This window comes from Pelobates fuscus, chromosome 5 (assembly GCF_036172605.1).
Source record: "Pelobates fuscus isolate aPelFus1 chromosome 5, aPelFus1.pri, whole genome shotgun sequence".
In the NCBI taxonomy this organism is placed as follows: Eukaryota; Metazoa; Chordata; class Amphibia; order Anura; family Pelobatidae; genus Pelobates; species Pelobates fuscus.
Genome location: NC_086321.1, coordinates 39,412,968 through 39,440,739, shown reverse-complemented (window position 1 = coordinate 39,440,739; position 27,772 = coordinate 39,412,968). Strand labels below are relative to the sequence as shown.

Here is a 27,772-nt window from a genome sequence, read left to right as displayed (position 1 = left end):
ATATATATACACACACACACACACACACACACACTACAAACACTCTGTATTCATTATATACACACTATACAAACACACACACACACTCTGCATTCATAATACACACACACACTCAATTCATTCATATTATACACACACTCTGCATTCATTATATACACCATATACAAACACACACTCCGCATTCATAATATACACACACTATACAAACACACACTGCATTCACTTTACGCACACTACACACTGCATTCACTTTACGCACACTACACACTACATTCACTATATATACACACTACACAAACACACACAGCTCCCCTGTCTAAACACACTGCATCCACTACATGTGGCATGTATATTTTGTGCATTTACCTTTAGAAATAGCTTATTTTTTCCAAATGGTAAATGTACAGAATATCGGCGAGTTATCGGCTATCGGCCTGAAGGTTGACAGATTATCGCTATCGTCTCTAAAAACAAATCAATATCGGTCGATCCCTAGTTTGTGTAAAAGTAAGGTGTGAGAGGGATTTACGGTTGGATAATCATCATAGTGCAGTGAGGTGCAGTATAGGGTTACTTAGAGTTGGATCGGCTTAACTTTATGGGTGTATTACGCTCAGTCAGTGTCAGAGGAATTCGATTAAATGAATTAAGGATATTAGGCTGCAATTGGGCTGTTTGTGAATAGCCAGATTATAAACCGGGTTATTCACAAAAGTGAGAGTTGCTAGGAATTCAAATGTAAAGCCAAAATAGCACAATTAAAGCATAGCTGACATGGCAATTTTTTTCAAGTTTGGCATCTCTCGTATAACAATTCTCACCTTAGTTATTATTATGATATTTATATAGCGCCATCAAATTCCGCAGCGCTTTACAATGGGTGGACGAACAGACATGTAGTTGTAACCAGACAAGTTGGACACACAGGAACAGAGGGGTTGAGGGCCCTGCTCAAGGAGCTTACATGCTAGAGGGAGTGGGGTAAAATGACACAAAAAGGTAAAGTGGCCAATAATGAAATAGATTTGGCAGATTATAACAATTAACCTAATGGAAGTGCATGCACAGCTGAAATAACCTAACTTGCAGATCTCCTGAATTTTTAGTGTTCTGTTACTTTCTGTTCCAGCTACAGAGAAAATACATTTGAAAACCAATTATTACATATATAAAATTCTACAAATCTCAAAAACTGCTTTTGAATAAACAAAGTGTGCTGCAACTGTGCTTGACACGGAACACTGGATAATCTGGAACTAAAACAATTCTTCTAGGTTCCCTTCTGACAAATGATTACACATGAAAATGTGTGTCCTATTCAGTATTTTATATAACCAAAAACCAAGCACAATATATACATGACAGTCTGTATTCATACAGCCATCTCAGAAAAGCATATAAAAGTACTCAGAAATCAATCACTTTCATTTTATTTTTACATGTGGATATTTCCAACCTAGACATGATGAGCAGAATACATAATATTTAAATCTAATACAAAAATAGATGCCCTTTTCTAAATTATTGCTTACACAATTATAAATATAAAGTAACACAGTCATCTATTCCAAACAAACAGATGTATTGTGTTTTGCATATAAAGTTATTAAAATGCACCCTTTGGCTCAGAGATCTGTTATTCTGTGGTTTTGAAGGAATATAATATATATAATCCCGTCCAGACAGTTAGATTGCACATAAATAGCGATATATATAAAGTGGCGATCAGAACTGCAAATCAAATGAAAATCCTTATAGCCAAAAATCAAAAAAACGCAATACATGTACAGATGCAGCTATAAATAAATATCTGTATTTATATCTTTAATAATTATAAATCACAGGAAGCACTTACCACTTGAGTGTGTAAGAGATGCTTTAAATGGGTTCAACATTTTAAATAGTAGGGATTTTAAGTTGCACTTTCATTGTAAGGAGTTGCCTAACTATAAAGATTTCATTCAAACTCTTTGCGTGCCTTAGTTGTGGTCAGCATTTACAAAGCAATGAAATGGGAACAGCTCTGGTACTAAGAGCATTCATGGTACCAGGAGACTGTCATTATGAAAATATATACATATCAGACTAGGGGGATGGTATATTATGCTGTTAAATGTGTGCCATTCCTATAATCATTGTGATCATCAGCCATTTAGGTCCTACTGCAATGCATTATATGCAGTAATAAAATTAGTGTTGCATTGGATTCAAATTATATATCACATCTAGTCGTTTTCTGGATGTTTATATCACAATTGCAATGGGAATATTATTTTAAAAAGTATCTAAATGTCAAGAATGGTACTTTTTTTTTCTTAATTTACTAATCCATTACATGTTTTTATTTTTAGATAAGGCAATATTTGGTTCTGATATTGGTGCCCCATTGATTGTTTAGCTATTGTAGGTGTTTATCAGTAATAAAGATGTAACTGGAATACAAACATTACAGACTTAACCACTTGTATTATAAGAATGAAGCCTATTTCAGACTTTCAATCAAGTAGAATATCAGTTCCATCACCAGAGGCAAAATACTGGTATCGGATGTTCTGTTGTGAATAACTGGGATGAGGGCACTGTCAAGGTCGTTCAAGTAAACCTGAGGGAGAAGTTGACCACCTGAGCCAGCACGATATTCCACCTAGGTAGGGAAGAAATCACAAGAGAAAAATATGTATTCTATAAAACAGTCATGGAATACATTCTATATGGATCCATCAAGTACAAATGTAAATATGACAAGGCTCACTACTTGATTAAATTATCATTTAAACTATTAATCTTCTATATTAGGATTCATCATGATGTCTTCAGAAGTCCAAAAGGTCATGTTCCTCTTTAAGTTATACTTATCCAGATCTGTCAAAAAACCCTGAGAATTACACTGCAAGGTCACAATCAATATCGGGAGGGGAGGAAGCTGGGGCAAAGAATTGTACTTTTAGGTCTCCAAATCTCCCACTAATCTCAGGCAATCCAGAACTTTTACATCCCTGTGCTGCTCTGAGATTATACTCCTACAATGTCCGTCAAACTGTGAATTACGGGAGACCAAAACAAAAAGATATAGGCTATACAACAAGGGCAGTGAAAACGGACTCATTTATTGAAGTGTAGAGGAGATTCACCATTCAAAACAAATTTTGGATGTCTTTTTAATCATGCATAGGGAACAACCACTGGCATTTCCTTATAGAGCAGAACACCTTCATGAGTGAATGGTTTACTAACATTACATCCAGTGTGCAATGGAACATGATCCACTATGCAGTACAGGCTTTGAAACCATAATGTACGCATATAAAGAATGAACACACACGCATTGGCTTTGGACTTCCTTATTGACCTCCGCTGGGGCCAAAGGAATAGTAGTGGAAACCCACTTCCAAGTGGCCAGGTCTCCCAAGGCACCAAAGGATATTCCTCGAGACCTCTTAATGCTGTTCCACGCAGAGGCGTACAAGGCCACTGTGATGGCCGCAGCTTGGGCCTCTCCAACATATGTATTTTAGGACTTTCCTTCTATAGGGACTTCTCACAATCTACTATTGTCTGGAGGCAAACGCTTTTAAGGGAAACCATCATTGTCTACAGATGGGGACCCGAATGCAGGTTAACTGTCCCTCATGGCAGCAAATAACTCCAGATCTCTGTTATTTCAGGAGCAAATGCCTTTGTCACTGCTTGGGACTTTTTTTGTCTAACTACTGCCTCCTCACTGTGTAGCCGCAGTATCAGCAGGACACAGCAGGATGTCCAGCCATTCTACCTTGCAAAAAAATACCCTACTTCAACAGAGAAACAAGCTTAGGCCGTTACCTGAGCTTGAGGTTTTGAGACCCTATTTTAAGCTGCTTTTCTTACCCAAAGTTTGTTTTTACTTTTTAGTTTGAATGCTTTTCTTTTATATTATTATTGTTGTTCAAATGGGCGTGCATTATATTTGAAGGACAGTCAGAGCCTAATCTTACCTGTTCTGCTTCTCCTACAGGAGCAAGCCCTCTTCCCCACTACCCTGCATCTGACTGAGCTTTGAGGAGAGACGATTATATTTTATACAAAATACAACGTGCTATTAATTCTGTATGTTGTAAAAAGCATTATGGCTAGCTTATCATACTCTCGCACATATGCTAAAGATTGTGTTTAAATGTATGTATTGCATATGATTCTCTAACCGTATATGTCCTCATAATACAATAAAAATAAATATGGCTTAAATGAACCTACATCAAGGTTCCTTTTCAGGAAGTGTTTAGTAAAGCTGTGCAAGTCACATGCAGGGAGGTGTGACTAGGACTGCTTAAACAAAGTGTTTTAACTCCTAAATGGCAGAGAATTGAGCAGTGAGACTGCTATACACCAAAATTGCTTCATAAAGCTAAAGTTGTTTGGTGCCTATATAATCCCTTTAATGGGAGCAGTAGTTCTACAAAACCTTTTGGCCACACCTGTACATATATAGACCCATAATATAGTATTTTATTATTTATATAGCGCCATCAGATTCCGTAGCGCTGTACAATGGTATGGCCCGTTCATATAGTTGCTTCGTTCCAGGAAGACCTATAGCTATAGCAGTCACCACTTAACTTCTACATGAACTTTTAAACCTCTGCTAAAATACTGCATTCTAGAACACCTATACAGTAACACTGTCCCTTTTTGGTATTTCAGAAAAATAAATGCTCATATTGATTGACAGTTTAAATATATCATAAAACAAAGTAAGGACAACTCTGTATTATGGGCAGAGCCAATGTTAAAACAAGAAGCTGCTACCACTAATTTTGGTAAATTCCCAGCAGCCGTTGCAGTAGATGTCTGAGGAAAAAGACATCTCACAGGCTACACATATAATGTGTACATGTGCAAAAGTACAACAGTCACAAGGACGAAGCATCAGAAGGTCTCCATACAGAATACGGCCGCACCCACGAGGGAGAATTTGAGATAAAGTGCCTGTTTGCTTTTCCCCTGGGCCACTGTACAAACAAGGGAGCATTTCACCAAGTGTGGGTCTTTTTTTCAAAATGACAAACCTACTTTTAAAGAAATCAGTGGTCTTTTCCAAGTGAGAGGAGGAGGTAAGAGGAGTTAAACATTGCATAAACAAGCTTAGAGAAGCACTATAGGGTAGAAATACAAACATGTATTCCTGACCTTAGTGTGTTAAAAACACTGTTTTGCCCCCTTAAGTAAGTTGTTTACTCACTTTTATTCCAGCGCTGCTTCATCCCCAATCCGCCTCCTTGGCTGTCAATTCTGTTGATCTCAATCTCCATGCTTTCCAACTCTGGACAATCAACATCTCCTCATAGAGATGCATTAAATCACTGCATCTTTATGAAGAATGTTCAGTGTCTCACGTCCGTGCACACTGACCCATGAAGCACCTCTAGTGGCCGTCTGATTGACTGCCACTGGAGGCGTCCCAGGGCAGCAATGTAAACAGTGCCTTTTCTCTGCTGTGTTTACAGCAAAAAGTCTACAGGGACATGCTGTAGACAACAGAACAACTATATTAAACTGGTGACTATAGTGTCAGTTTAAGATTAAAAATAAACAAAAAGTTATTTCCTCCTGTCACTGCTAGACGGAATCCTGTTTGTTTTGCATGTCATATAAATTACCATATCAATATCCATGGAAACTCTCAGGCCTATCTTATACATCCCAGTGTTCTTCAAGGTCTTAATGTGTGGGCAGAGGGCAGCACCACAGGCAGTGGCTACTTCCTTCGCAAACTGTGAATGTGCCACCACACTGGTCGATTCACGCTCCCTTAGTAGATAGAAGACCTAGATTGAAGAAAAAAGTGGGTACAGGAGACATTCAGACGATTAACAAAGAAAGTGATAACAATAAAATACAATTCACAAACATCAAAAATACTTTTCTACTTAAGGCAAGGAATATAAAATACATTATAAAAAGCAGCATAATAAAAATAAATATATAAAATAATCTATGAACCCAATCATTTCATTAAGACAAAGTGGTTTTAATGTTTAGACGATCTCTTTAAATTAAATGAAAAATACTGTTACTTATCAAATACTATACAAAACTTGGTTTAAACACAACTTCTACTATGCCAGTATGTATATATATTTTAACTTTTATACTTTTAGTCGAACAATGCAAATACAATCGTATACATCAATTTAAACTGATAATTGTTACCTCTGTGCATTTGACAATTTTATTGTGGGCTTCGAAGTCTGTTTCCTGACATATCCTTTCACTGGGAATGCCTTCCATTGGTTGTCCATCAATCGGACTTATGACTCTACAAATTTAGAAAGAAAACAATGTAGTGAGCTGTAGCTTGCATGTCTGATAGCTTTTGTATTGCTGATCACCGACATTCTGATGTTTCCCCTAAACCGGTTATTAGAAGCCAAGTAGTTAACAGACATTTAAATAAATCCAAAAATTTCATTAACAAACATTAGCAAAGATATAGACAGACATATTCGAAGCAGGATCATAGAATGGAAGCCAGAGCACACATAGCTGCTACTAATGTAATCCATAATCTAAAGTTAAGATTTCTATAAAAAAAAATTCCACAGATCTGTTATAGCAACTTTAGAAAGACAGTTTCTGATTAGCTACGTCATGAGGTATGCAATAAGTGTTCATTATTACCCTTTGTTTTGTTTATCGTCTGTGTCTGCCCAACAAATAAACACCTCTTCTGTCAAGTCTCCACAATCGATTTTTCCACATGCTATTCGGAAATCCTTCTGGTCTCTCAGAGCTTGTCGCAAAGCTTCCATAGTGTCCTGCGTTATTTGTACCATCAATCCATCTAATAAATGCATCGAATTTTGAGCATGTAAGAAAATAAATGTAAACTTGAAAATTAGCCAAATCCATTCCTATTTTTCCTCATCAAAATGGCACTCATGAGAGTTTATACTCCAACCAAAAACATTCATTTTAAAGTGGTTTATAAACCAACATTTCCAGTACAGTGTAATGCTGGGAGCTAATGTGCAAATCACGGACTCTGAATGTCTGTCATCACATGGTCTCTGCAGTTTTTTTTTGTTTTTTTAAATCAGAAATCATTTACTGTTACCAAGGCTTTCACATTGTGATACAAAACAAAAATCACTGCCTCCATTCTGAAACACTGGCAGATCTTACGGTTTTAAACCAAATTATGCAAAGATATTTAGAGACAGTGAAGTAACAGATCAGGACAATCCCACAAACACATTGATAACTCAGACCAGCCTTGTCTGCAGCCCTTTTCTTGCACAGTTTACAATCCGTACTCCTCACAGTTCTTGCCATCTACCAGGACACGCTTGATGCAAACTGCACTGGACAACTGAAGGTACTTAATGTTATTCCTACCATGTCCCCTGTAACGTACTGGAAATGTGTTGAAGCTGGGGGCAAACCTGGTGACCTATGCACGGGGAATGTTTCTGAAACCTGACAAAAAGCTGGAGACGTTGGGTAGGCAAAATTAAAGTAGCACAGTCATTTGTTGGGTGTATGGGTCTTTAAACAGACCCTTCAGATAGACATGTAAAATCGCATGGGGACATATAGGGAGGAAGGGTTATGGGAATATCATTATCTGTCAGGAATTAAAGATGTATTTGGACTGGAAGATATAGTGCTAAATTAATGTGTAGATTAATCTGTATGGTCCTCAATAGATATCCTCCTATATATACACAATGGGATAGCAGACATCCCAAATGACAATTGATGGCAAATGGTAGGACGCGACAGGAAATGTCTGAAGTTCCAACGTTCATTACAGTAAAAAATAAATCAGCTTGTCCAAAAGATAACGTAGGCTTTACACTACTTTACATTACAGTTTGATTGCATTGAAGTTTCTACATAAGTTCTTCATAAAGTGCCACTTTAAATGGCTAGATGTGACAGCCATTGTAATTGTAATAAAGCAGCTTTTTGCTCAGTTGGCACATTTTACAACACGCTTACTATTCCCACTGTAGATTTTAAAATAGTCTACAATGTTCATTATGAATCCAGAGATGTCTGTTTGTCCATAGTTCCCAGTGCACTGTGGCTGCTTGGAAACATTACAATCAGCAGATATTTGTACCATGGGAAGACTTCAGCACACTAGTAGCCGGTAAAAGCCTGTGGGTCCAGCTTCTAACTGGAACGGTTTGCCCTGCCTGGTAGTGATCTAACTCCCTGTACCCCCCTCCCCCCAAAAAATAAACAAAAACACAACTGAAGTGCAATGCTCTAAGTTTTTCATTTTTTGTAATTCAAGTTGGACAAAACAAGACATTATCTCATTCTAAAGCAAACTTTCAGCAAAGTGTATAGACCAGGCAATTAACAGAGCTACAATTCCCATAAAATGATCTTCAGCTGGCAATGGTAGGACAGATGTTGGTACATCACACTGTGATACATTCTACAAGCTTGGCACTCCATGGTCTATTGTTCCAGCACTAAAAATCACATTAAAAGCAAAATGCCAGAGCAATCATGCATTATAAATATATATATTTCTTTAAGATGAAAATTTCTTGCAACTCCAGTTAGTAATACAAAGTGTGCATATACAAATACAATGGTTTAAACAGTCTTACCTTCAACAATACTGGATTTTGCAAGAAATCCAGAAGAAGTCTTCAGGGCTCCATTGAAAACAACAAAGCTTGCTCCGGTAACTAGGGGATAAACATAAAATCACATTTTCTGGTTACAGGTAGGTCATTCTCTACAACATTGGAGAACACCAACGCAGTATGGGAACTTCTCAATAACAGCACTGGCTGCATGAGGTCGGGTAAATGGTATGAGCTCCACAGAACCTCTAAATTCACAGAGGACTTCAATTTTAAGGGTAAACCAGCACAAAGTATGGCATTAGAGAATAAACTGATTTCTAAAACCATTTAAGGCACATAAAATGTTATTTTCTCCAATTGCTGATTTATGGAATTATTGAGAACATGTATACATTAACCATAGCATATCAAGGTCCAGTGACTCACCTTTTCTGGTCTTCCCGGCGGCACAGTTTGCTTGCGTTTGATATACCCCATCACTGTTTTGCACACAGACCAAGTGAGAATCCGCTTCAAGACTGAAGCTAGCACCAATACTTATGACGTGTTCATTTGATGCATGGATAACTTTAAGTATCTAGAAAGAGAATAACAGTAAGATGGTTTTGTGTTTTCATTTGGGTTCCATGTAATGAAGAATGACTTAGAATTTAATTTGACCTAAATAATTACCATTATGAACTAAGCAGCTTTGTATGATAAATGCCATAGATTTCCTCAATATATAAAATGTTAAGTTCAACATTAGAGCAGCTATGAGATGTGCAGCAATTTCTGACCAAATACTAGGAATTGGGAGATAGCTTGTCTGCCATGTCTAGCCTTCTCATTATTCTCAATGGGATGTGATCAGCCGCTTATGGGATATATGGCTCAGCACTGAGCAGCATTTTTCGTCCATCACAGAATGTGAATGATCAAGTAGCCCAGTGCATTGTATCTGCATTGCTTCTACTGTAAGGAGAGCTTGATGTATCACTTTAACAATAATAAAATAAAAAAAATAATACTTTCAATGAGAAAAACCGACAAAAAAAAATAAAAAAATCTTCCATAGCTCACGTGCATGCGCAATAATGCCATAGGTATCTAATGTGCATCGACTCAGAATATGCCTGGTGCAATTTATCATTGCAAGTGTTGGCTTATGGGAAATGGCAAGATGCAACAGACAGAACATCATTCTGCCCAGAACAATCTGAGACACAGCCATTCTTTTGTCTAATCTTGAATTTAACATAGATATGAAGGCAGCAAAAACATTTTTCATTTTTTCCTTAACATTTTTTATACACCTCAAAAATTGCCGGTGCTGCTTTAAATTGTTGACTATTTTGCCATAGCCTAGTTTAAAATAAAGTTATGATGTAATTTATTAGTAATTAGAACACTACTGTGTTTCAAAGGCTGAATTAACATCTAACATGCGACAGTCTTACTTCGTTATGTCTCTTTGACGGGATCTTTATGCAAGTCTTGCCCATTTCCATATGAATCACTAGGCCATCAACGTGTGGTATGGTGTATTGGTAATTCCTAAGGTCCTGCAAAGTCCGGAAGAACATTGCTCAATTAAATACAAGGCCTACAATACACTTAAAAGTATATATTTGTGGATGAAAGCATTTTGTAATTCATTATTTTGAGGTTAATACAAGTTTTCTGGCTTAACTACTGTAAGTAGGAAAAAGGTAGAAAATAATGGTAAAATACAAAATGTTATCATTCGAAGCAAAAACCTTTCTGAACAAAAGTCAAATAATAATTTTTAAAAAGATTTTTAAAAGCGTTGCAAAGTTCGCAAAATGTAGAATTATAATTGATCCTTTGGATTTTACTGGTTTCCACACTAATTGCGATGATTCTTATACCAGGATGATGCATCTTCATGTCTACTTAATGCTATCAACATTTCCAACGAAAAACACGCAAGTTCAGTATAGTGATCAAGTTACATTTTTTTTTTTTTTTTTTTAACTCTACATTTATTTTAGCCTCTATGCAAATCATTGGGTAAGGCTTACATATAAACACATTTTCCCAGAACGTCTTTTTGGAAGCTTTGTGTATCTAACCAAAGAACATGCAACTAATCGGGAGCTAGTGCGGATTCAATGATCCTGAAGTTGTTCGCAGACATCAAGGTATCGAAAAACCATTCTTTCAGCATTCACAAACGGCTGGTTTTCAATCAGATACATGTTGCTTCTTATCAAATATTACATAAAAATAGCTGCTCCAATGGAGCAAGTACAAACCAGGAGTTCAATGAAAAGTAGGTATTTACTTACATGCATACATTACAAGATGATGTATTTCCCTTAATTTACACACAGGATATAACAAAAAACATTTTTTTTTAGAAAGAGAAGAATAATTACACACAGTACACAAGGTGCTAAAGTGATATGGATTTAAAAAGAAACTGGAATAATTACCGTCAGTAAATTAATTATAGTATGTCCTATTTCGCCAAATACAGCCTTCCGATTTCTTTGACTTGTCACAGGAGTAGGATATACTATAGGGTTACGAAAACAAAATATATACACAAATAAGTCAACAATAAAAGGGAACAGAATAAAAAGACATCTGTTAATATAATTTTTATGGACACATACTAAACATGGTAACAAGTACATGTGGGCGAAACCAACTTCGCCACTGTGAACTGGAGAAGCCTGGTTGCTCGCCTGCTGCCTTTAGAATATGGACCGGCAGCTAAAAGGGTTAATTTTGCTGTGCAGAAGGATTTATTTCTCCCTTTCTGCACAGCAGTTCGGTAGATTCCATCTACCGAACAAACAGCCGTTTTTCAACCTCCCCAGAGCCGTGGGAAGCCGGCCGGCGTTGTTAATGGGCCACCCAGAAGCTGGCGTGTGCCTCCTATTGACCTCCCTGAAGCCGTGGTTAACCGCGGCTTAACAAGCGTGTGCCGGCAATTGACCACCCTGTAGCTGTGGTTAACCGCAGCCTAATTGATTGTGGCTGGGTGGTCGCGGTTACATTCAACCGCCACACGATGGCGGTGTTCTGGAGCTCCCCGGGCAGCCAGCGCTTGCCTGCCCGGCTTTCATGTACCAAACCCGGACACTTTTGCGTGCAGGCACCGCTGAACTTCCAACCCCTGGTTCTATTCGTATGGATTGGGCGAATGCATGGAAATTCGGTAGTTTGTTTTATATGAATGCTTTAACCCAGATAGCAATGCCATGGAGCCTGTTCGTGTAATTAAAGACTTTGGCTCCATGGCAATTAAACTGTATTTGTGTGGTCTGAGTGCCATTCACCTAATAATGTGCACTCAGACCTGAGCTATCTGGGGATATGTTACATGTGTGTATTTTCTGTGCCATTCATCCTACTGTATATTTTAAAGTAAAATACTGTATTTGTATCACCATGTGCATAATGGAGTCTTGCCTTTGTCCTGGGAGATAATTGAATTACTTCTCTAATTATCTCCAGGACAGAGGGGAGGAAGCCAGGATGCATTGTGGGAAAGTATTGTGGCTGTATGTACTAAAGTGATGCATGTCTGTCTGCTGTTTCAGTCTCCCATTTGGTCCCTTAGGGGAGTGTCCACCAGATGGGAGACCTGCATAAATACTGGGCAGGTAGCCCTCAGTAAATCAGTTCCTGCTTAACCCTCAAAGAGATGTGTCGTCTCGTTCTTTGGGGGGGAATTGGATTGTATGCTGACTGCCAGGAGTGTAAGCGGATTATATGCTTTTCCTGTTCGGCTGATTCCAGGGTTCGTGTGTTTCCAGTTCGGGAGTTGGAAGATTCGTACAGTTTGGAGTTCGGGAGATTGGGGATTGCAGTAGCTGCTGGTCTATGGGAAAGGGGATTATCGCCTAAACTGGGTTTTATCCTCTTGTGTGCAAAACGGTCCGCAACAGTACATTCAAAAAATGTTCCTCATTCGCCGGAGTCAAGAGCACGAACCTATCTAACCTGGATCCCTCAACGATCCCTGTATTCAAGCCTCGACCACCTCCAGGACACTCGTCCAACATAGTGGTCACCTGATTGACCTACAACAATTCTAGCAGCGTGACTGTCGTTCCCTATGCTATATACAGTTATTCATTTTTCTTTACACTGTTGATTTGAAATGTTCTTTTCATGTGCAGAATCCCCATACAATTGCCAACTTTAACAGAGCCCCACATGCAGACACTAGTGGGTTTCATCAATCTCCTCTCCTCCCCCCCCCCCCACCATCCGATCCCATATTCACTAAAAGTATTCACAAGCTACGTTCACCAGGGTGGGGGTAATCTCCCATGGGGCACTTCGCAGCCCCACAGAACATACCATTTACTTCCAGGCAAGTCAACCTGTTTCCTCACTAGCTATATTCTTACATCAATCAGCGATCAGCCAGACTGGGTGCTGTTTACTTTTCACTACTTTACGTCTGAACCACATCCACACGTCTATTAACCTCCAAACACTTAATCTTTCACTACTAATACAGTTATAGACATGTCGGTTTATCTGTTTGTTTGTTGTTTTTTTTTTTTTAAATTGCAGATTTAGGCCATTATGCTTTTCTTTTCACACTCATTGTGTCGCTGTTGTGGCGATTAATGCTGGCTTGTCATTACTTGCACAACTAAAATAAAGAATTACAAAAAGAAAAAGAAAAAGTATGCTCATGGACCGAAATAAGTGAAAATAGCTGTGCAAACTTGATCTAAAATTACAATATAAATTTTATAAAAAATATGGAATAGAAAATAAATTTGAAAAAAACGCTCAAAGTATAGCAAATATTACCCAATCCACAAACAAATGATTAAAATAAAAATATATGCATGAAGATAGGAAGTGAGAGAGGCTCACCACCATATTCTGCTCCCAGCCTTAACATCAGACGAATAGGAAACACTTTGGCCCAAGGAACCTCTGTTTTCAGGATGATAACTCCACACAGGAAGGGGTTATTTGGTAAAGGGAGTCCACTGAGATCCTGAAATGTAGGCGTGAAAAACAGGAATCCTCCATGATCTTTGCTACCCAGAAAGCTTTCAGTAAAGGTTATGTTTTCCAGATTGCCCACATACTTTCCTGAAAAAAAAAACAAAAAAAAACAAACAAACAAAAGAGGTTAAAATAACATGTCTAATTGTAGTTCATGAATTTGAGATTTACACAGACATACACTCAACTAAATTGAAATAAGGTCAAGTTATGTTTATTAGTATTTGTAATTATTTCATTTCACAGTTAGTCGTCACAAGTTTTCAACATTATGGGGTACTTGTGTTCATTATTATTAAAAGGACACTGCAGTCACTCAATCCACCTCATCTCAATGAAGAGGTCTGAGTGCAGGGGCCCTATCATTGTCTAAACACGGAACCAACAAAAACTAAACAGAAGTAGGTATAACTACCAAACGCTTTATTCCAATGCAGATGGACAAAGGGTGTGCTAAAATACTTAAATTTCATTGTAAGAGATAATAAATGCTCATCTTTGCATGAGTGTTTTCTTTTAACATTAATAGGTTTCGCTTTACCTTTCAGTGCATCCTTGTAGATGTTTATATAAAGTTTGAAGATGTCCTTTGGCACGGTGTCTTCGTTAGCTAAGCAGGTCAATAGGACAATGATTTCTGCCTGTCCTACGCTGTGCAATCCATTGGATGCAAAGAACCAGCATTTTTCTGATGAATCTAATCGATAAACATTTTTTTTTTTTTAAAAAGCCACTTAAAACCATAGACAAGAAAACCTATAAGCAAGCATTAAGGCACAGGAACGACTTCTCATGATATAACAAAGTATACAAAGCCTGACGGGTAAAAACAGCATGCACTTCATATGTAAAGCGGTCTTGTAGCGCTGTACACTATCAGGTCAGTTATTAAATGATCTGCGTTCACAATGTATTTACAGAGTGGACAAATACAAAATAAAATCAATGTGGAATCAAATATGCATTTACACGTGTCTAGATTATAGTCAAAACTTATGTTGCAGATGCATTTTTAGTTTCTTTCTTCACACATCAAGATAGGTAACCAGCACCAGAAAAGTGGTTTTCATGACCAATTAGATACAATACTATTAAAAAGATATTGTACCAAGGAGTTTGTGACCGGGATGGTGTGATAGTGAAAGATGCACACAGAAACAGCATTAGCGGGTTAGCCAGTGACCAATACCACTGCTTAGTAAATAGTTCCTCATTTCCATGTGTTAAAACATAATTGGGAAAGAGACACGGATGCTTCTCTCTCTATGCTTTTTTTTTTGCAGATTTTATCTATCTACATCTAAATGAAAACAGAAAATTCCATCATACAAGCTAAGTTTGTATGAGGAGCCATATAACTGATAGCATGCACAATTAGTGGCAAGCATTCTCTAATTTATTAGGGGAAAAAAATGAAAGAACCATTTGAGCCAATTAGACTGCTGCTTCGAGCATTGTTAAGTCTGTTTATTAGATTATTTTTTCCAGCTAGAATTATGCAGCCAGTAAAGGAGTTGCAACCCAGGCACACAGATTCACTGTTGGAGTTTGGAGGTATTACAGTTGATCAGTGGAGCATATTTGAGCAAATACATTAAATTCAAGCAAGTTATTTTACCAAGCACTTTACAGGTACTGTGCGTTGATGTTGTCCAGGTGCCCGGAGTGTGCTTCTTGAAATGTGAGTTAAAACAGTGCAAGAAAATTTAAAAAATATAAAGTATCTAAATGTGTGCTTCTAAGGAATGGAATACCTTGAAGCATTACAGAAAGGAATGAAGGAGTAGTTTAAAGATACTTACAAGACGTGATCGTAACATTCACAAGTAGGTTTGCATTGAGGATGAATGTTAGAGGATTAGGTACACTGTCTGCCAGAAGGAACATGACCTCAGTATTAGTGGAATTTTCATTCACTAGAGGATCTGAAACTAGAAAAACGTAAAGAGATTTCATAGCAGAAATGCAAGAATTGCTTAATAAAACCTGAGCCAAAATTATGTTTATTTTTGTGGTGTTGTATTGGACAACAGTTTGATACTCATTGCTTGTTTCAATTTGGGCAATGTTTGTTACATGCTTAATAGAAAAACAATATATAGGCACTAAATATGCCCCAAAAAGTGAAAATTAATACTTATCTCAGAGATATAGTGCGACAGCCTCCCAGGTCACTACCCAGAAAGTGACCTTTACACAGCAAGAATACAAGACAACAAAGGAATTTGGGATACGGCTGTAAATATAAAACAAACAAAACAGCTTTTCAAGTTTGTCATTGTTTTGTGATTATTATTTTATTCTAACGTCCCTGAGGAAGTTCACATATAGTGAACGAAACGCATAGGACCTATTGGTATTTTATATTTTATAATTATTTGGTGGAATTTTTTTCACCTTATCAATGAAGCTGCTATTGTTTCACCATCACTGGAGTCCTGCATTGTGTATCCATCGGTGAACAACAGAAGGGATCACTTGGCCCCCCACTGCTATCGGGGGAGGCACCCTAGAGCGCTATTTTCACGAATCTTGTGAGTGCATTACATTTATACAATTTGTTTTTTTTAAATTGTATTACACTATGTATGCGTTTTGTTTGTTTTAGATTTACAGCCGTATCCCAAATTCCTTTGTTGTCTTGTATTCTTGTTACATGCTTAACCCTGCACAATAAATTCTAATTAGAAAAATTACCTCCACCCTCTCCAGATGCCAACAGGAGAGGTGGCAGACCATGGTCATCGTCTGGCAGGAGATTCACCTCTCTGCTCACGCACTTCTCGATCCCGCAGAGCATTGCGTAATCTGCAGCAGAGGACACTTGGAATGCAGTAGATGCTGCTATATTCAAAGGCGCCTGCCCGGACACAATTTCTGCAGATGCCTCTGTTGCAGGTACATCAGATACTTTTACTTTCTCCAGTGATGGTGAGGCAGTCTGTATGCAAAATCAAATTTTAAATAAAGAATTGATCTTCTGACACTGCTGACCTCTGCTGCCCTGACCTAAGTTGATTTCATGACTGTCTCCAGTCTCTTTTCCATCCAAGTAAGTTTAAACCGTTCTGTTCTGTTGAAAGGCTTTAAGACTCCATCCTATTTTATAACAATCAAAGTTGGGTCATTGAATTCACCACAGTTAAAACGTTGTGCCCAGCTGTGCAGCTTTGAGTCTTTGATGCAAATGGTTACTTCTTGAAATAACCAAATGCATCACAACACTCTAGGTCTGTTATCAGGGCCGGAGCGTCCATAAGGCGGCACAGGCGGCCGGCCGCCTTAGGGTGCAAAAATCTGAATCCCGTGCCTGTGGCTGAGGACTCTGATTTTTCACATTACCTCACTCTCCCTGCAGCCTGCACCTATCACACAGCAGATGGGAAGTCGGCCGGCCTCTCCTGATGATGTCAGGAGGAGGGGCGTGACATAGAAACATAGAATGTGACGGCATATAAGAACCATTCGGCCCATCTAGTCTGCCCAGTTTTCTAAATACTTTCATTAGTCCCTGGCATTATCTTATAGTTAGGATAGCCTTATGCCTATCCCACGCATGCTTAAACTCCTTTACTGTGTTAACCTCTACCACTTCAGCTGGAAGGCTATTCCATGCATCCACTACCCTCTCAGTAAAGTAATACTTCCTGAAATTATTTTTAAACCTTTGTCCCTCTAATTTTAGACTAGGTCCTCTTGTTGTGGTAGTTTTTCTTCTTTTAAATATAGTTTCCTCCTTTACTGTGTTGATTCCCTTTATGTATTTAAATGTTTCTATCATATCCCCCTGTCTCGTCTTTCCACCAAGCTATACATGTTAAGATCCTTTAACCTTTCCTGGTAAGTTTTATCCTGCAATCCATGAACCAGTTTAGTAGCCCTTCTTTGAACTCTCTCTAAGGTATCAATATCCTTCTGAAGATATGGTCTCCAGTACTGTGTACAGTACTCCAAGTGAGGTCTCACCAGTGTTCTGTACAATGGCATGAGCACGTCCCTCTTTCTACTGCTAATACCTCTCCCTATACAACCAAGCATTCTGCTAGCATTTCCTGCTGCTCTAATACATTGTCTGCCTACCTTTAAGTCCTCAGAAATAATCACCCCTAAATCCCTTTCCTCAGATGTTGAGGTTAGGACTCTATCAAATATTCTGTACTCTGCCCTTGGGTTTTTACGTCCAAGATGCATTATCTTGCACTTATCCACATTAAATGTCAGTTGCCACAACTCTGACCATTTTTCTAGTTTACCTAAATCATTTGCCATTTGGCTTATCCCTCCTGGAACATCAACCCTGTTACATATCTTAGTATCATCCGCAAAGACACACCTTACCATCAAGACCTTCTGCAATATCACTAATAAAAATATTAAAGAGAATGGGTCCAAGTACAGATCCCTGAGGTACCCCACTGGTGACAAGCCCAAGCTTCGAATATACTCCATTGACCACAACCCTCTGTTGCCTGTCACTCAGCCACTGCCTTACCCATTCAACAATATTGGAATCCAAACTCAAAGATTGCAGTTTATTGATAAGCCTTCTATGTGCAACAGTGTCAAAAGCCTTACTGAAATCTAGGTAAGCTCTTCTACAGACTCCCCAGCGGTCCTGGGAGAAGAGCAGTGAAAGTCATGCCCCCTCCTCCTGACATCAGGAGAGGCCGGCCGACTCCCCTGGCTGCTCGGTGCGGTCTGCAGGCTTCTGCTCCAGGCTCAGGGGTGGGTGGGTGGGGAGATTTTTAATTTATTTTTTCTTAGCCCATGCTCCCATCTACAGCCCCTGCCCACCTCTTCTATAGCACCTATACCCCTCTCAAGCCCATGTTCCCCTTTCAATAGCCCCTGTGCCCCTTTTACAGCCCCTACGCCCTCCCTTCTACAGTCCCTGCCTACCCCTTCTATTGCCCATGCGCCCCTTCCCACCCCTGCTATAGCCCGTGTCCCCCACCACAGCCCATTCTCACCACTCTACAGCCCATGCTCCCCCTTTTATGCCCCTGCCCCACTTCTATAGCCCGTTCCCCTCTTTACATCCCTTGCCCTCTCTCAGCCCGTGTCCCGTCCCCCTCTACAGCCACTGTGTCCTGTCCCCCCCCCCCAGCCCCTGCCCGCCCCAGAACTTGTCCCCCCTTGTACATACCCTATCCCCTACAACAGTCCATGACCCCCTTCTAGAGCCCCTGTGTCCCCATCTACAGCCCCTTTCCACTGAAAAGCTTTGCACCGGCCCTGTCTGTAATGGTTCCACCCATCGGTATATGATAATATTCACGGCATGACGCTCACCGTGGGTGTGCAAGGTGAGATAGGAGTAACTGGACTGGCATCTAGTGAGTGTCGTTTGCCAATACTGGCAAGCTTACTAGTGTCCGCAACTTCACCATTGGGGAGGAGACCATCTGCAAACCAAACTCTTTTTTGCTCTTTCTGGCCAGTTCCTGTAGGGATTGAGAAACTGTTATTAATTTTGACTGGTTGCACAAGCACTAGCATTTTTAGCAAAAATGCAACATTTTATTAGATTCACATTTGGTCTCAAACTACTCCTTGATTACCTAGAATCCTGAACACAGGATTATGTACACAGTATTCTGGGCTAGTTATAAAAAAAAAAAAAAATGATATATTAATATGTAAAGTGGTTCTAGTTTGGTCTTAAAGCAGGATAAGATGTTCAGCAGGACTCCAGCTGTCTTCCATAACACCCACCAGTGTGTGAATAGATTAAGCATCAGAAATGCTACTTAATAAAATAAACTGTACAATATGCTACATCCTTGCCAGAGTCTGCTATAAGCCTGTAAGAGTAATAACAAACACAAATTATTGAAACCTTAGGAAGGTGGTAGGTTGTGGGAAATGTTTTCCCATTAAGAGTGTGCAACCATTAGAGACCAATTATAAAATAAATAAATAAAACATACCTACACAGGGAGACTGATACTTTTTTGTATTGTTATACGCACTGTTCTTACATTGCTTGCCAACGGATTGTAGTATAGTATAATGCAGTAGGAATATGGTGTAATTTGTGTTTTAGGTTTGCCCCATATTGCTGTATACACTGCCTAGATTGAACCAGGTATGTTGACCTTACAGATAATGTTGGATAAAGCCACACATTTTAAGAGAACCTAGATAAAGTCAAAAAGGAGAGGTAAAAGTCAACATGTCATTTCCAGCAGATCAACCCCAGCAGAGGTTTTAAGACATTTTAAAGGACCACTATAGGCACCCAGACCACTTCAGCTTAATGACGTGGTCTGGGTGCCAGGTCCAGCTAGGATTAACCCTTTTTTCTAGAGAAACTGCTATGTTTATAATAGGGTTAATCCAGCCTCTAGTGGCTGTCTCATTGACAGCCGCTAGAGGACTTCCGCGCTTCTCACTGTGATTTTCACAGTGAGAAGACGCCAGCGTCCATAGGAAAGCATTGTGAATGCTTTCCTATGGACTGGCTGAATGCGCATTCAGCCGAGGAGGAGGAGAGTCCCCCGCCCGGCGCTGGAGAAAGAGGTAAGTTTAACCCCTTCCTCTCCATCCAGCCCGGTGGGAGTGGGACCCTGAGGGCACTATAGTGCCAAGAAAACGAGTATGTTTTCCTGGCACTATAGTGGTCCTTTAAGGTCTGTACAGAATTTAAAGGGACACTATAGTCACCAGAACAACTACAGCTTATTGCATTTGTTCTGATGAGTAGAATCATTCCCTTTAGGCTTTTTGCTGTGAACACTGTCATTTCAGAGAAAAATGCATGCAGTGTTTACATTACAGCCTAATGATAACTCCACTGGCCACTGCTCAAATTAGGTGCTTCCCGGGGCAGTGCTACACAGTGAGCAGCACTGCCATTCATTGTCTCCACCCTCTGCATGGAGACACTGAACTTTCCTCATACAGATGCATTGATTCAATTCATCTCTATGAGGAGATGCTGATTGGCCAAGGCGGTTTGACTTGTGCTGGCTCTGCCCCTGATCTGCCTACTTGACAGTATCAGCCAATCCTATGGGGAAGCACTGTGATTGGCTCAGACCACCATTTCTGATGATGTCAGCAGACAGGTCAGAGGCAGACAGGGGCACAGCCAGCAGCTGCAGACTTGAATAAGTAAGATTTTACTATATTTAGGAAGGCAAAGGGGGGCCGTATGGTTTTAACACTATAGGGTCAGGAATACATGTTTGTGTCCCTGACCTATAGTATTCCATTAAATTGTAAAAGTAACTTGATAGACTAAATGCAGCAAGACAATAAAACGATTTCAGCTTTTCATCAAATACTCTGACACTGCAGCACTGTGTGGCACAGCTCATGACAACATTTGGAGCTTTACTATAAAGTGTAATATTGAAATTTTCAGTATAATCTGCACTTTCTTGGACTATTATTCTATTTTATGGGGGCAGGAACAACCTATTTAACACATCAGAAGTGTATTCCTTTGTAAGCTTAAAAAGGACAATATAAGCACAAAAATCACTTTACCTTGACGTTACCCCTGCATCTTTGAAACCCTTCAGTTTCTGAGAAATGCCACAGTTTACATTTTCCAATTCCAATATCTGTAGTGGTTGTGAATCAAACCACAAGAGGCATCAGACTAAAACGGATTCAATCATTTCAACTGAATGTATTCTAGTCTGATGCCTGAATTCAATATTTTACATCAGGCATCAGCATGCGAAGTATGCAAATTCCAGATGCTGTGAGTGTGTGCAATGTTTACCATTGAAATGCATTGGACAAATGGATTGCGGCAGCTGCATTAATTGCAGTTTTTGCCCCATTTAAAAATGGTGGACCAATAACTGTAAACACAAAGGCAAAAAAAAAAAGTGTGTTCCTTTAGATATACTTGGGAAAAATTCATACTTATAACAACAGAAGTAGCAAGAATAATCAGACATTTTTGATTCCAAAATTGTATGTTCTAGCCACTTAGAATGTTCGCTGGATTTACCTTCAGCTCTTGGTTTTATAAGTACTGAGCCAGACACCAAAACACTAGGTGGAGAAGAATTAATTAAATCTGCCCCCTGTGCCTGCATCAGAGGAGGGATGGTAGGACAGGATACAGAGGGGGCATTGGGATTTAGGATAAGTGCAGTTGGGCTCATCATCCTTTGAAAAGCCTGTACTAAAGGAAGGAGAACAAAATAAAAGAAGGAGAAAGAAAAAAATATATACCGACTAAGCGACACGTAGCTTTTCCACTAATGCGATTACAGAAAAAAGGGGAAAGGAGGAAGCAAAGTGGAATAAAAAGAGACCACAGACGCAATGGAATCGAGTCTATGGGTTCATATTAATAACTTGTATGTGCTTACTATTACAGTAAAGGCTGATTTCTATGGACACGGTTTGCAGGACCATTTCAACACTAGTAAGTTAATAAGTAAATTGTGAGTTACCAGGAATTTAAATACTTCTTCCAGTGTGGCCTATAATTTGAAATTCGCTTTGAATTATCGGCAGGTCACACTTCGTTGGTATTCTTAGAATCAGTGTCATGGTGACCTCATTCACCTGTGTTTTTGCTCACATAAGAGACTCATAATTACAAATGCTGGGTGGTGGTTTGAAAGCTCATAATTTTGAAATAAGAAAACAGAATCAATCTGTGACAATTCATTTGGAAAGGATAAAGGGGGGTGGGGGAGGGAACCACGCGTACAAACCGGCACACCTGGTCTAAAGGACAGTGGTGTGGAAAAAGAAAAAAGAAAAAGAACTATTGAAATTTTCAAGTGCTATTTTTATTATGTTCCATTTCATTTAAATGATGTATACTGAAATATGTTAATTTCCCTGCCTTCCTGAAAGCCTCTCCCCTCTTCCCACCTTTCAGTTTTCTTTGCTCAAATGACTCATTCATATAACTGAACTTAGTGGTACGAGACGAAAGATGGAAGGTGAACGTGGGGAGACTTTTAGGCAGGGAAAATATTTAAAATATTTAAATACACATAAAGCAATGCAAAATAAAACACAAAGATTTCAGTGCGTAATTATTTTCCATGTCAGCTGTTCTTTAATAAATGTGTGTGGAATTGGGCTTTGATGGATAAACAGGTTTGACATGGGATCCTGGGAATAAGTCCATTAAGCTTCCATGTGAAATCTTAGATGTTACCAGCTAAATTCAGTACTATGACTGCAATATTATACTACACATACAAGCTTAAAATCACATTAAATTGGAATCATACTACAATTAAAATCAGATGATTTGTTTCGTGCCCTTTAAGGGGAAGTTCTACAGAAATCTAAAAATGAGTGTATAGGAAAACATGTTTTAAAAAAAAAAAAAAAACATCAGGCAAAAACATTGATAATCAGTGATTGATAGTCGTACTGTATTGTAGAGCGGTATAGTACCAGGGCCATTACCGTTCCTTACTGAATCAGATTACTTAGAAAATCAGTAAGTGAATACACCTCCATGTGGTCTAAAGCAAGACATATTATTAAAATGATGCTGTTGTAAATTGACTGGGATATGGTGCTGTTATTGTGAGCATTATAGCAATCTCTCTCTCTCTATATCTATATCTATATGACACATTCCAAGGATCACTAACAGTTTGTGTCTGGGAATGTTTCTATGATGCAATGAGATTCGATTGGCTTGGTAGCATTAGGTTACAAATTTCAATTCTGAATTCACCATGTTTTGAGATGTGAATGCAAACATTTCTGTGAAACTTGCCCCTTTAATTGTCTCTATTAGAAGATAATGATTAAATCAGGATAGTCCGACATTAGAAAAGCCAAAGAGGTTGATGTAAAAATCTGTAGATCAGCTAACTGGTGTGAGGTGTACGCTTAAAGGGACACTCCAAGCTGGAATGGACTCCCCATTCTTTAAGATTCCCAAAGAAAATTCATAACAAAACATATGAATAATAAAATAAATAAAATACCAACCTGCAGAATTTCACTATCTTCATTCTTTCTGTTAGCAGCAACAAGAATCCAGAAAATCAACTGGCAGCCAATAGTTGTTCTCAACAGAACAAAAACATGTAACATAGTGACTGCATGTGATTTCCTACAGGCAGTGCCAGGAGTATTGGTGCTGACTTCAGTGCCAGCCCTCTCAACACTACAATGCATGAATCTGAAAACTTCTACTTATAGAAGCATTTCACGTCCTGTTGGAAATCAAACCTGAATCTGGTGCTAAATTCTGCACGTTTTACCGTATTGTATTTTCCTTTTGTTTCAAAAACTGGAAAAAAAAAAGGTACAGCAGCATTTTAAAGAGGCACCATGTTCAGTACAGCTCATTGAACTTGTTGTAACATAAATAAGCTGTAGGCGCCATCTCTCTGCAATGGGTCAAAAAAAAAAAAAAAAGTTATCCTAGAGTCCTACAATCAGACCCTTCAGCTAACCCCCACTAACCAACCAACTTTCAGTCCGTCAGAAATACCCACTAGAAGGAATGCCAATGTGGAAGCCAGCCTCTGCATTATTCAATCAGCAGTGGGACTCTGCTGTGAGCACAGTTTAAGTCCCACGTTTTGACAAATTGCTCAAAACAGGGAGAGGTCCCTCACAGACTTTGTTCCATACAATCTAAAACAAGCTATAGTGGCTCTGATGCTCAGAGTGCCTCAATACGACTTATCTCACATTAAGTTTGAATATGCATACAAGTTGTCCAGGTGTCTGGAGTGTCCCTTTAATTTTCAAGAAGTATAAGTGCACAGGCAACATTTGGCAGAAAATTCCCATATTCCATAGCCACATCAGACAGCCGCAGTAATTGCTGAGAGAGTGAACGATGGTTTACCATTGATTTAGTTGTGCTCCACTGACTCAATAGGACAGAGTGCTCATAAAGTTATGAAAGCCAGAATAAAAACAAGAAACGAATGGTGGTATTCATGAAATATATTGAAAGAAAGAGAGCATCCTACCTTTTGTTATAATGTAATAGCAAACCACGCACACTCTTGCCTCTTTTTCCATGTATTGCAATTTACATCTCTGACTGCAACACACAGCACAGAAAACCTAGACAGAAATGGAAGATACAGGGGAAATGCCAATGAAACACATATTTGGTTAAAAAAATACAGGCTGATAAGAATTTTTTTCTTTTCCTTCTTACTTTTGTTTAAGACCCTAGAAAAATCAAGGACACAATCCAACTTGAGAATCGCAGGTCATGTAATTAGTATTTTTTTCCAATATACAACTACCCTTATTTACTATGAATGATAATGAATAATTAAAAATTGGAGGAAAAAAAAAAGTTTTACCTGTAATTTGTACAGGGCAAGCACAGATTAAATAAATGTGTTGGTTTAGATTAATTAGTAACCATCAGTGTTATCTACAAGAGTGAGAATTACAGGAATTAAAAGTGAATTTCAAAATAGCAAATTTAGACAATTATCCAAGTCAATTCTGTTTATGGTTTGGATATTTTGGCCTTAAATGGTTACGCCAAGTCTGCTGTACAGGTTATGAAGTGATAAGTACCCCAGCCAGGTTTCTCTGGTAATGGGTCCCGCTGGCTTTAAGGCTTCCACCAGTCGATGCTGCAGGCTGACCACTCTCAGACAATAAATTACATTCTGTGCAATGAAATTTGCATGTAATTTCCAATTTCATGTTGACTTTCCAGTAATTCTCACTTTAGTAATTATCAACTCTGTATGTGTGATAAGAGGACTAAAAAAAACAAACAAAAAAAAAAAAAAAAAAAAACATGCTTAGTCAACTTACCTTTCCACAAGCTCGACAATGATGTCTTCGTTTTGTAAATGTGAATTTAACTTTGCAATACATGCAGCTAGGAGCCTCTGAATCAGGAATCCATGTAGGCTCACACTGTCCAAGGGTAGAATTTGGATTTGTCTCTTCTTCCAACCTGCCCATTTTTCTGTTGATGTTTAATATTGAGTTGTCATTTAAAGTCAGATTTGTTGGCTTTTTCAAAACGCCGGAACTATTGCTATTTGCAGTCTCTGCTTCTGGCAAATATGGCAAGTTTACGGGACTTGAATCAGTGATTGGTTGCTCTACCATGTCCTCCTTTGAGCCCTTGTTTGCCAACTTTTCAGATGGTTGATGAAAGAGCTGTTTGGGTCTGGCACCTCCTACGGGTAATACCACATTAGCATCTGGAAGATGTCTTTCTGTTTCAGACAAATGAGGAGGCATGTCTGAACTGGCTGTACTTTGTGATTGGGCCGCGAGAGTGTTACCTTCTACTCTGTAAATATGGTGTTCAGGATGAAGTTCTGTGCTAGCCACAATCGTGCCGAATGTCTCAGAGGACGGACCTTTACTGTAAACGTCAGTGCAAGTTCTAACAGAAGCATCCATATTGCCAACATTACTTGTGAAGTCAGGTTCCAAGGTACTATCCTTGCTAAGATCATCAGTCTTTCCACTAAGAAATGCATCAAGTTCAGCATCACTGATGTAGGAGCTGGCCAACAGCAGGTCACTTGGGTCAGTCAGTAGATTTTGGTCAATGACATCATGCAAAATAGCTTCTTCAAAGTCAGTGCTATTAATATTTTTAAGGGTTGGGTCACTTGAATCAACATACTTTTCAACAACAGGCAATATGTGTGTTGCCTGATGTTCTGGATGATTTGTCTCTACATAATCAGACGTATTTTGGTACACTTCAGAATTATCAGTTGCAACAGTGGTCAGATATCCATCTTGCAAAAATTCATCTTTTTCTTGTTCATTGCTAGTTACGGTCAATGGCAAGTTTTCAACATGCGCTGAAGTTATTCTGTGGCTATCTTCATTCAGGTTATCAACTTCCTGTACATATATTCTAGATCCTTCAGTACCTGAAGATTCTATAGCATTGCACGTCAAATCATCCTTTGGCATGGAATATTCAGTTTGTTTAACGTCTTCAAATTTTGAAGATTCTGTAAAAATATTTGACGTCATCTCATTTGCATTCTCTGAGGTGTCAAAATTTTCACACAAGGGCTTTTCAGTTTCTAAAGAGTATTCGTCTTTGCAACAATCTGAATCACTGTCATCTACAGCTTTTCCTTCTTCACCTATACCCAGTGTAGAAGCTCCACCAGTAGATTCCGGACAAGACATTGCTAACATTTCTGTGTGTTCAGAAGATGGCTTGTCAATATTTTCACCTTCTTTTGATACCATGCATGCAATGTCTTGATTCAATGTATCATATGGGAGATCCTCACTTACATATCCATCAGTACTTGATGTATTTGAACTGCTTAAGGTATCAGTGCTCGATGAACTAATGGAAGCTTCTTTATCTTGATAGAACTCATCATTGAGACACAGTACTGCTTGACTATTTATCCCTTCATCTTCTGGATGTCCACCTGTAAATACGGACTCATTCTCGGGTAACAAATCAGAATCTCCAAGAGTTACACACTCTTGCTTTAATTCACAGAGGTTTGAAGACATGTACGGTTCTACAGTTGGCAGGGTGGGAAATCCAGGTTCATCAAGTGACTCAAGGTCAGAAACAACATTTTCAACCAAATGGGAGGAATCAGGCATAAAGGACTCACGGTTACTTCCCACATGTATTAAGCTGCCTGTGTCACTAATAAGATCACAAACAGGAACACCAGTCCTCCCCGCACTAAACACATCTTCATTTGATGTTCCTCCATCCACAGAAGATAGAAGATCTAGGCCAGCTACATTTTTTTCCGGATTTAATGTTGTCACATCTATCTCCTTGTCCGTAGAGCTAACAAGTGACAAACATGACTGCTGAGGACTGTTATCGTCACTGGATAATTTCAGAGGAGCAGGAAAGTCTGGTTGCAGGTAAAAGTCACCCGATGAGACCACATGTGGGTTTGGGTTGAGAGAAGCTAAAGATGATGGGCAGGTTTCCAACTCATCTGTGAGTAACAAGCAAAATATTGTAAGATATATTGTCATTCTTTCACTTTCTATATATAAAAATATATGAAACCAAGAGGGCTGCACTCTAAACAAGCATAAATTATAAGGTTGTTGCCTATGCAGGTACCTCATTTTAAGGCCCTATTTAACCTTGTACTGCAGAGAGCCCCAAGAGGAAGGATTTTCCAAGTAAGTGGATTAATCTTATAAGAGTAGGCATTAGCTTGCCAAAAATGGGTACATTTTCATTGTGACATGCTCATGCAATGTATGGTCATATAATATAACTAACCCCC

General features: G+C 38.9%; 1 protein-coding gene across 1 annotated transcript in view; it reads right to left on the bottom strand.

The window, feature by feature from the left end:
* Positions 1-1,414: 1,414 nt before the first annotated feature.
* ZFYVE16 (zinc finger FYVE-type containing 16) overlaps positions 1,415-27,772 on the bottom strand; it is a 44,579-nt gene continuing 18,221 nt past the window's right edge. The window contains exons 3-17 of the mRNA XM_063453723.1: positions 25,326-27,472; positions 24,512-24,608; positions 18,870-19,021; positions 16,275-16,518; positions 15,380-15,508; positions 14,119-14,274; positions 13,440-13,664; positions 11,027-11,109; positions 10,028-10,132; positions 9,015-9,165; positions 8,607-8,687; positions 6,658-6,820; positions 6,190-6,295; positions 5,637-5,804; positions 1,415-2,644 (exon numbers count right to left, since the gene is read on the bottom strand). Coding sequence (XP_063309793.1) covers positions 2,483-2,644; positions 5,637-5,804; positions 6,190-6,295; positions 6,658-6,820; positions 8,607-8,687; positions 9,015-9,165; positions 10,028-10,132; positions 11,027-11,109; positions 13,440-13,664; positions 14,119-14,274; positions 15,380-15,508; positions 16,275-16,518; positions 18,870-19,021; positions 24,512-24,608; positions 25,326-27,472 — 4,169 coding nt within the window. The 3' untranslated portion in view covers positions 1,415-2,482. The remainder of the gene's footprint in view (positions 2,645-5,636; positions 5,805-6,189; positions 6,296-6,657; positions 6,821-8,606; positions 8,688-9,014; positions 9,166-10,027; positions 10,133-11,026; positions 11,110-13,439; positions 13,665-14,118; positions 14,275-15,379; positions 15,509-16,274; positions 16,519-18,869; positions 19,022-24,511; positions 24,609-25,325; positions 27,473-27,772) is intronic.